The 10,827-nt window shown below is 43.2% G+C and overlaps 1 protein-coding gene across 1 annotated transcript; it reads left to right on the top strand.

The window, feature by feature from the left end:
- Nucleotides 1-263: 263 nt before the first annotated feature.
- wee1 (WEE1 G2 checkpoint kinase) lies at nt 264-9,604 on the top strand. The gene is made up of 10 exons (XM_054777761.1): nt 264-1,144; nt 5,397-5,602; nt 5,802-5,868; nt 5,952-6,127; nt 7,577-7,845; nt 7,923-8,012; nt 8,091-8,176; nt 8,257-8,427; nt 8,959-9,104; nt 9,380-9,604. Exons 1-10 carry the CDS (start codon nt 671-673, stop codon nt 9,507-9,509), a joined length of 1,815 nt encoding a protein of 604 aa, XP_054633736.1. The 5' UTR covers nt 264-670; the 3' UTR covers nt 9,510-9,604.
- The last annotated feature ends 1,223 nt before the right edge of the window (nt 9,605-10,827 follow it).

Raw genomic sequence — 10,827 nt, 5'->3', positions numbered from 1 at the left:
GCTCATATATTAACTGTTCTACTTCATTGCTGCTATATAATATTTTTGGTATAAATTATGTCCTGTTTGTGACAACAAATTTCTACACTAACATGGGAAGTATGGACGTTTATATATCGCTAATTAGCAAGTTCGTGTGTTTTCTGTTCAAGGCGTCGTGGGTGATGACGTCACCACTTACGTCACTGTCATTTCTAGCACGCCCACTTTTCAGATTTCCGAGGCGTCGTTTGATTGGCTGTGCAGACCACGTGACTAACGGTCGCGGGAAGTACGTTAAGCTAGCGCGTGACGAGAAGAAGCTACTTGAAAGTCTTCGTTTTAGAACAACACTTTTTCTTCTTGTTACGTCTTATGGCGTGATCCGTGTGTGCCTGGACCGAGTAGGTGCTGCCGGACTTCCGATACCCGCCTGGAACGGGTAGTTTAGCGTTTTCCTTTAACTCGAACCAACTTGTGGTCGAGTTGGTCACTTGGTGGCTTCTCAGCGCGTGCTGGAGTTGGCAAACAATTTCGCCATTTTGGGGATTAGCTCACTCAGCCAAGACCCCTCACGGCAATTTTTGTCGTTTAGGGACTCGAATACTTTCAAAGTTGACTTTTTGGTTTTCGATAAAACCATCAGCGATAGTGGTTGTTTTTCAAAGACAACGTTACAAACGTTAAAAATATGTCGAGCTACAACCGCCATTGGGAAGACTCGCCGTCGCCCAAAGCTCGGCCAGTCCGGCAGAAGCTAAATTTCACAGCCAGCGACGGAGAGGATGAGCCCGTTGACGACGTCAACGAGTCAGGCTTTACAGAAATGGACTCCCCGACGCCGATGAGAGCCAGCGCCTTCGAAAAACTGTTGGACGGCGACAGCAGCCCCATGAAGCGCTCCAGCGAGGACGACCCGGTGGAACTTTGGTCCGAGGAGGGTTTCGGCTCCCCGTCCCACTTGTTGTCGCCGACTTCAGCTCTCTTCGCCGCCTGCACACCCTCGCCGAGGAAAGCTTCCCGGCTACACCCGACCTCACCAGAGCGGTCGTACGACCAGATTGACGAAGACGGATCTAGCTCCCCGATCCCCGCCTGCCCCGACACACCTCCACACAAAACCCTAAGGAAACTGAGACTTTTTGACACGCCGCACACACCAAAGGTAAGTAGTTGCCATTAAATAGCCTAATTTTCCGTTACAGCAGAGATTTATGAGCGTTGTTGTCAGTTATTATTGTAGCGTTTGAAGGTAAACCTATTTGCCGTTTCAGTTAGCGACCCAGTGACCCACTTTACAGCCGTATTGCATAATGCAGTACTGTTACTGTACTCTGTACTGTTGCACACTGGCGTTCATGTCTGAACATGTTTTGCTTACTGATGACCACACATTGCTGCCACATACAATTAATGCATTGATTCACAGCCTTATTTTGGCCAATGACGTGTTAATTACGCTACTCAAGTCTTCACTGGCTCCATGGCTTCATCGCGTCTTTTTTTCTTAAGAGACCATTTTGTTGTAGAGTGCACAACATTAACGGGATAGTTTGACATTAAGTTATTTGACATCCCCATCAACAGTGTAGTGCGTCAACAGTGACATACCCCCCACTTGGTCTCGTGATATGTGTTAGACGAGGGGCTGGTACATTTTTGCATACAGAAGTCAATTCATCCATGCTAACCAAATTTACAGTCAACAATATATGGAAAATATGCAATATGATACTACCAGAATTTAGTTTCCAGTAAGGGGGGGGGGGGGTCAAATCCAAATTTATGATGTAAAACAACTTGAAGTTGTGTCCAAAGTGGTAACGTGAACGTTCTTGATGTTTGCATGTACAAGGAGATGAATTCGATCTGATACTGGCAACACTTAAGATTTATGCACTAGAGTTGGGTGATTAGTTTTTACATAAATTTGGTAGACATTTTTCTTCTGATAAAAAAAAAAAATACTTGTATCGGCATAAATGATCATTCTAAACCAAAAAAAGAGTTAATTACGTGATTTTCCTGCGACTGTGCGCCTTGGCGTACTGTATTGACGTATTGGTGCCTCACGTGTACCACAACATGGTCCAACAGTGGCAAAAGAGAGAAAATGAGCATGGCTGAAGGTGAAGGAGAAACGAAGACTATAGACGACAATACTGTTGCTAAACAAGGAGGTACCTCTGTAATATGGAAGTGGTTTGGTTCCGATAGAGCAGATGTGGATACAGAGACCATAATATGCAAAGTTTGCAAAGCAACGGTGACGGCAAAAGGTAGGAACATGACAGATTTGTTCTAAACACAGACTTGAGTACGAAGAGTCATGAAGCTTGAGACCAGCGAGCATGTTAACTCTTACCCAGTCAATAGTACAAGGAACGTGAACGATTGCATGAACTGACTGATGCAGTGTCATATTATGTAGTCAAGGACATGATGCCTTCATACTCAGCTGAAAAGGACAATATGGAGCTTTATTACTGTTTTGCAATTTGCAGCTGCTACTAAACTGTATACACTAAGTCCCCTACTAACGAACATCCGACGTGCGAACTGTCGGAGATACGAACACAAGCCGACTAGTCTATATTTTCATGTGTTTTGCCTTACACAGTAAGTCCATATTTATACTGCTACATGCTTGACCAGCAGATGGCACTGTGACACTACTAATGGGACCAACAACGGGAGAACAAGAGGAGGAGGAGGGGAGGAGAGAGAAAGCTACATTGTAGCTGTATGATACAGCCCGACAGAGTGTGTGATTAAAGTTTATGAAGAGTTAATAGGCCTGCTTAATTCTACACCACCCACAGAACACTACCTCTTTTAGAAGAGTCTAACGACGACGACAATTTGTCAATGTATGCTCGACCACTCCTCTTCAAAAGGTAAATAACATTTATCATTACGTATTATATCATTTTTATTATTTTTTTCATTAATTATCCTGGTTTAATATTACTACTGCATCCAAACTCATATTTACATACATACGCATATACTGTATATGTATACACGTACATGTAATACCTATATCATTTGTAATATTACCTTTTCCCCTACTTAAGAACAATTCGACATAAGAACGGTCATCTGGAACCAATTGTGGTCGTTAGTTGGGGACTTGGTGTACTTGAATTCTGAATACTTTGCACTGGTTTAGTTTGGTAGACACTAAATGCACTTGCTGTATTGCACAGTTTTTGTTATCAATAAATGTGCTTTACAATTTCAGACAAGTGTGTTTTAGTTATATGGATTAAGGTTTGGAGCTTTTTATACAAGGCTCCGCTGAATTGAATTATATTGTCATATCGTGATACATCCCAGACATATCGTGATACATGCTAAGGTCCATAAGGCCCAACCCTACAAATGTATATTGTGTGTTTTACACTGTCTTAGTGTTCTTACTTTGTCACACTTGAGTGCTGTACATGCGTGCAAAGTCTCCCTCAAGGACCCAAACGTGCAAAACTAGTAATGTATTGCCTTATATCTTATAGATGTACTGCCTGGCCAAAAAATGGGTCAAATATCTAAGGAGATGGCTAAAATGACAAACGGGGTTAAGAATTGTTGGGCGCATTACTAAACAGTGGAAGGACAGTCAGGAAACACGCACGCCAATACAAGATGTTGGCCATAAAATGAACACCAGTCTGTACAGATGAAATATAAATGATGTGACATTGCAAGAGTTTGTTGAAACGATGCCAAAGTGAATGCATGCTGTTGTCAAAGGTAAAGGCAGTCCAACCAAATACACTCCTGATCAAAATCTTAAGACTGGTTGAAAAATTGCTAGAATTTGCATTTGACACATTTGGATCTTAATGAAGTTTTAAGTAGAGCAACAATATGCAAAAACAAGAAGGGGGAGTGACACAAAAGGCATTTTGAAAAAGTACTTTATTGCAAACAACAATTAAATTGAAATAGGCTGTTTATCAGGTGATCACAGGCTATAAAGGCCAAAATCTGCTCAAAATGTTTATTTTCTGTCAGGCATTCGCACTGTAATGCCCTCTCGATGGCTAAAGCTAAGAAGCTTTCTCTTTTTGAACGTGGTCAGATTGTTGAGCTGCATAAGCAAGGCCTCTCGCAGCGTGCCATTGCTGCTGAGGTTGGGTGCAGTAAATCAGTCATTCTACATTTTTTGAAAAATCCTGAGCATTATGGAACAAAAAAGTCAAGTGGTAGACCCAAAAAAATCACATCTGCGCCGAGCCGGAGGATCCGATTGGCTGTCCATCAAGACACAGGGCGGTCTTCCACCCACATTAAGGCCCTTACTGGTGCCGACTGCAGCGCAATAACCATCCGATGGCATCTGCGGGAAAAGGGTTTTTTTTAAAACGAATTCAAAGACCCCATCTCTTTCAACGCCACAAAACTGCCGTTTAGACTTTGCCAGGGAGCATCAAACATGGGACATTGAAAGGTGGAAAAAAAGTTTTATTCTCTGATGAGAAAAAATGTAACCTTGACAGTCCAGATGGCTTCCAACGTTACTGGCATGACAAGGAGATCCCACCTGAGATGTTTTCTACCCGGCACAGTGGAGGGGGGTCCATCATGATCTGGGGTGCTTTTTCATTCAGTGGAACACTGGAGCTTCAGGTGGTGCGGGGTCGTCAAATGGTGGCTGCTTACGTTGCAGATGATGCAGCGGGCATCCCTCATGACTGAGGGCCCTCGTCTGTGTGGTAACAGCTGGGTTTTTCAACAGGACAACGCTGCAGTTCACAAAGCTCGCTTGACCAAGGACTTCTTCAGGGAGAATAACGTCACTCTTTTGGACCATCCTGCATGTTCCCCGCATTTAAATCTCATAGAGAACATTTGGGAATGGATGTCAAGGGAAGTTTAGAAAAATGGCCATCAGTTCCAGACAGTTGATGCCCTTCGTGAAGCCGTCTTCACCACTTGGAGCAATGTTCCCACTAACCTCCTGGTAACACTCGCATCAAGCATGCCTGAACCAATTTTTGAAGTGATTAAGAACGGTGGAGATACTCATTACTGAGTCCTACTGAGAACATTTTTTTGTTCGACTTTTTTTTAAATTATTTTTTGAGCGATGGTTTTAAACTTTCGATCAGCTGATACAGCCTATTTCAGTTTAATTGTTGTTTTTAATAAATTACTTTTTCAAAATGCTTTTTGTCTCACTCCTTCTTGTTTTTGCAGATTGTAGCTCTACTTAAACTTAAAACCTCATTAAGATCCAAATGTGCAAAATGCAAATTCTAGAATTTTTCAACTGGTCCGAAGATTTCGATCAGGAGTGTATTAAAGAACATAAAAAAAAATACAAGTTAAATGTGTGCTTTGTATGTCTGCACTAAACCTCCAGTGTGTGTGTGTGTGTGTGTGTGTGTGTGTGTGTGTGTGTGTTTACACAGAGCCTTCTCTCCCGCGTGAGGGGCTCGTCCGGCATGAGGGGGTCTCTCTTCAAGAATGTGGAGCCTGCAGCAAAGTCCCTCAGAGACGGTGTCACCAGGAGACAGCCCACGCCCCTGGTCAATTTTAACCCCTTCACCCCTGACTCCCTGCTCATCCAGTCAGCCACACAGCAGCGCAACAACAGGAAGCGAGCGCACTGGAACGTGTACGTTTTCTCTTTTACCTTGTTTGCGCCGTCATTTCAGTTCATAACTTGAACAGAGTTAAGATGTTAATTACACAGCACCTTGTTCCTCTTCAAATCAACCCAAAAACATGATCTTTAAAGCCGTTGGCGTCAGATCAACACCACGATGCCCCTTGCGGGACAGAAGGCTAAATATACCCTCTTGTCCTCTTCACAGCTCCGGCGGTGAAGACATGGAGACCAGTGATGCTGAGGGAGATGAGGAAATATTGCCACCGTCCAAGGTAACTACCTTAGCATTTGTTTCTCTCACAGTGTTCATGCTAGATGCAAGCTTCTCCTTAACTTTCTCTTTCCTCTCCCTCAGAGGATCACCATGATGAAGAGCAACATGATGATGTCTCGTTACGCCTCTGAGTTTCTGGAGCTGGAGAAGATTGGCTGCGGTCAGTTTGGTGCTGTGTTCAAGTGCGTGAAGAGACTGGATGGCTGCATTTATGCCATCAAGCGCTCCAAGAAGCCTCTGGCCGGATCTGTGGATGAGTAAGTTTGCCAATACGTCACACGTTACCATGTTGACTGTGGAATGGCTTGTCCTAACTGTGGTAGAAAACGTGCTTACTACGTTTACATGCTCTAAAACACAATACATTCATACAGTATATACAAGGTAGTATGTAAAGAGAAAAAAAGTAGCTTGCTACACAGATAACCAAGCTGAAATGACAAGGAGATGCCCTAGCAGTTGGGAGGCACACATTGTTTGTCCATTAAGGAGAGTACATGTAAGATGGAACTTCACACAGAAGTGTGAAAAATCCAGCCACACAACTATTTGAAAATGTGACGAGATCATGTGGCACCCCTAAAGGCATAGATAGAAGTGTGCATTTAGGACCACCAACTGTACTATTTACTAAGGGTCTCCCGATACAACGTTTTCACTTTTGAGATCAGCACAGATCATACATAGTTTTTTTTTTATTGGCATGGAATGTTTTGAAAAGGTTTGATCAAGTGATATGACTCGAACAGAACAATAGGCAGCAACAGTAGCTATGGGAAACACTTGGCCCATTTACTTCTTGATGCACGCATGATGTATAGCTTCTATTCATCCATCCATTTTCTATACCGCTTCTCCTCTTGAGGGTCGCGGGGGTATGCTGGAGCCTATCCCAGCTGACTTCAGGCGACAGGTGGGGTACACCCTGGACTGGTTGCCAGCCAATCGCAAGGCACATATAGACAAACAACCATTCACACTCACATTCATACCTATGAACAATTTAGAGTCTCCAATTAACCTAACATGCATGTTTTTGGAATGTGGGAGGAAACCGGAGTACCCGGAGAAAACCCACACATGCACGGGGAGAACATTCAAACTCCACACAGAGATGCCCAGGGGAGAATCGAATCGATGTATAGCTTGCTCGACAATAATGTAGCGAGGCTCAACGTGCCCAATGAAGCCTTTAAAATTGACACTCACTACCGACAGGGGGTGCCCAATGGAGTCAATGACTTTTTGCTGTCCTGTGGAAGTTTCCTTTTGTTTGCAGATGTTTCAAACAGAGGTGGATGTTTCAGGAAACTGTGGTGTTGTGAAAATCCTTCAAATGCGCGACGAGTTTGGTCATATTAAACTTTGCCGGTTCTATGCCAACATGGGAAACGTCATGACAAGTCTTGTACTCAGCTGCAATGTCTTGTTTTTGGTGAATGAAAAACACAGGCACACGGCTGACATCACTCAGTCTTCATGCTAAATACAGTCGCTTAAGCTAGCACATGCTGTTGTCACTTTGGTTCTGCATGATGTACAGAGGTGCTGCAGTTGGATGAAACTGTTGGTGTGGCGTCTGGAATGGACTGCTTATATCGGATTTTATATGCAGGCTGATATAATCCAATACTGTTTTTTGGGCTGAAATCAGACAGGGCTACTATTTATCTAAAATACTTTCTTCTTATCTTCTTCCTCCTCAGACAGAACGCCCTGCGCGAGGTGTACGCCCATGCTGTGTTGGGCCAGCACCCCCACGTGGTGCGCTACTACTCCGCATGGGCCGAAGATGACCACATGCTCATTCAAAACGAGTACTGCAATGGCGGCACGCTGTCCGACGTCATCACCTACAACGTCAAGCGCCTCTGCCACCTGACAGAGCTCGAACTCAAGGACATCCTGCTGCAGGTCGCCCGTGGCCTCAAGTACATCCACTCCATGTCTCTGGTGCACATGGACATCAAGCCAAGTGGGGCTCTTATTGTGAAAGTTGTCTGGTAGGAAGTGTGTGGCGGTAAAACTAACGAGGTTGTTTTGGTTGCCCAGGCAACATCTTCATCTGTCGCAGGTCTGTCAGCAGCTGTGATGATGATGATGACGATGATGACCGGAACTCCAGCATTGTCTACAAAATAGGTTTGTTTTATTCTTTTATGCGCTTTTTTATAAATACTGCTATTTTTTATGAGATCTATTACACATGCCATCTCGCAGGGGATCTGGGTCATGTGACACGAGCCAACAATCGTCAGGCGGAGGAAGGCGACAGTCGATATTTGGCCAATGAAGTTCTCCAAGAGGTTTGTGGTCTTTGAACTACGAACAAGCTCCTCCCACAACACCAATCCCACTAACGCCCCCTTCCTGACGTTTCTCTCAGGACTACACTGACCTGGCCAAGGCGGACATCTTTGCCCTCGCTCTCACGGTCATTAGTGCTTCAGGGGCAGAGCCTCTGCCCACCAACGGAGATGCATGGCATGAAATCCGCCAGGGCAAACTACCCACCATCCCGCAAGTCCTCTCACCGGAGTTTGTCAGCCTGCTCAAGGTGACCTTTTACGACCTATGACCACCTTAGCTAGCGTGAAATGGTGTCTTTTATCTTGCCAAATGGCAACATATTTTACCTATCAAGGCTTTTAAAATATTTACTTACCTTTTTTTTTTTCATATTCTTGACTTTGTTCTTGTAACATTGTAATATTTTCTTGTAAAATTACTTTTTCTATGACATTTTTTCCTCATATTCCAACATTAATCTTGTAAACTGATCCCAAAAAAACACATCCGGTGTATATAATGGTTAACAAGGTGTCTCTTTACGAAAGTGCAGTGATGCAGATGTGTACAACAATAAGAGTGTGAATGATTATTTCATCTTATCCACTTGTCTTTTGTCTGTTTACGTATTTCACCGCACTGGATTAGTTTAGTGTGAGCTGTCGCACGCTTTTGATGTGTACCTTGTGAGAATTGGGTACACTGCTGTACCGTACCGAAAAATCCAATTCCGAATATATGGCTGTATGCTAATGATGTCCTCTCTTCACTGAGACAAAGTGTCTTTTCAATGTTGCAGCTGATGATAGACCCTGACCCCGCCAGACGACCTTCCAGCTCTGACCTCATCCGTCACCCGGTGCTCCTCACGGCGGCCAGAATGAGTGCCGAGCAGCTCCGAGTCGAGCTCAACGCTGTCAAGTTCAAGAATGCTCTCTTGCAGAAGTAAGCTCATGTTCAGTTTCTGCATGAACATACTTTTTCCAAGTATTCGCCTCTAAAAACCCACAACACACCACTAGGGGGTGTAATTACCTTTTTTAATACAGCGTGTACAGTCAAGTATTTTTTGCATGGGAATTTTTTCAGTCCAGACAGTATAAAGTAGAATGCCTCACTTGATGTTTTCATGAGTACTTTGAAGGACCTTCGGCATCACACGCTCAATTGCTCGTAAGATGAGCCACAGTGATGAACTTTGGTGTTTTCCTTGTCATCAGGGAGCTTCAGAAGGCTCAGCTAGCCAAAACCGCCTCCGAGGAGACCACCAGCACACGGACCCGCTCCACCAGAACCTGCAGACTCATCGGGAAGATGATGAACCGCTCCGTCAGCCTCAACATCTTTTGAAAGTTCACTTTTCTTGTACATAGTCCAAAAAAAGACACTTGATTTTGCCATTTGCTACTTGCCAACTTGTACATAGTTATTTAATAAATTCCTTTATCTACACACTGCCTATTGACTCACTCATGATCAGGTGAATCTACATACACATTTAGCATAGGTTGTTAGCGGGACTATTTGTAGCATCTTTCAGCACTAAAAGTACATGTCAAAAATTAGAATATCATCCATCCACTTATCCAGATCATAACAAAAAGGGACTAAGTCACTTTGTTCTAGACCAGGGGTCCTCAAACTTTTTTTTTAGCCTGCGAGCTACTTTTAAAATGACCAAGTCCCAAAGATCTACCTACTACTATAAATATAGAAAGTATATATATTTACTATATTAAAAAAAAATGAATAGGCATTTATGTATGTTGTACACGTATATCAGGAGTGCACACACTTTCTCAGCATGCAAGTACAAGTCAAAATGATCTACCTCTTTCCATAAAACATAACATATACAAAATGTAACCAGTAAACTCTGAAATTCTATTGTAAATATTAATGATTAGTATTTCGCATTCACATTTTCAAAGTTTACAGGTAAAGTAGTTGCTATCATAATTCACTTCAACATGGAAATAAAGATAATTCCACATAACTCCTAAATAGTTGTGTACATAACCTGAGTACTGGTAATATGTCAGTCAAATTAGCCATGTAACGTTCATTAGGGCACACAGTTCATGTATTACATCCAGTTAGCATTTGCTATCAAACATTACCCATATACAAGAATTTAAAATGATGATGCAAAAGACAATGCAGCCGAAGTCAAGGCAACATATTGAAAAGGTTTCACCAATGGGCACATTTTTAATTTCATCATGAAATAATAGTTTAAGAAGCGAACGTGTAGAAAACACTGATTTCTGTAGGAGAGTTCATGACGCCAAGCAAAGCCAGTAAACAATACACTTTTTTCTACGTAACTAGTCGCTACAAGCCAACAGATAACTTTCGTTATAGATGTAGACGTCTTACCGCAGAGTTAGTTCATCCATAATCACATTAATAATAATGAAAGTTGCATCTTCGTGTGTAGCTTGAAACGCCGCGGGGGAGCAAGCGCGAATCAGGAGGGGCGCTTAATGTCAGCTGACTGATGTCATATGACAACTACAAAGTGACGTTTACGCGATCGACCCAAACTACCTTGGCGATCTACCGGTAGCTCGCGACCGACGTAACGGCCACCCCTGTTCTAGACGGTTCTTTTCTACAGAACACAGTTGGCTCGTTTTTCATACCTGACAGTTTCGACTGCTCACTT

Source organism: Dunckerocampus dactyliophorus, chromosome 5 (assembly GCF_027744805.1).
Source record: "Dunckerocampus dactyliophorus isolate RoL2022-P2 chromosome 5, RoL_Ddac_1.1, whole genome shotgun sequence".
In the NCBI taxonomy this organism is placed as follows: domain Eukaryota; kingdom Metazoa; phylum Chordata; class Actinopteri; order Syngnathiformes; family Syngnathidae; genus Dunckerocampus; species Dunckerocampus dactyliophorus.
This window is presented reverse-complemented; position numbering and strand designations above follow the sequence as displayed.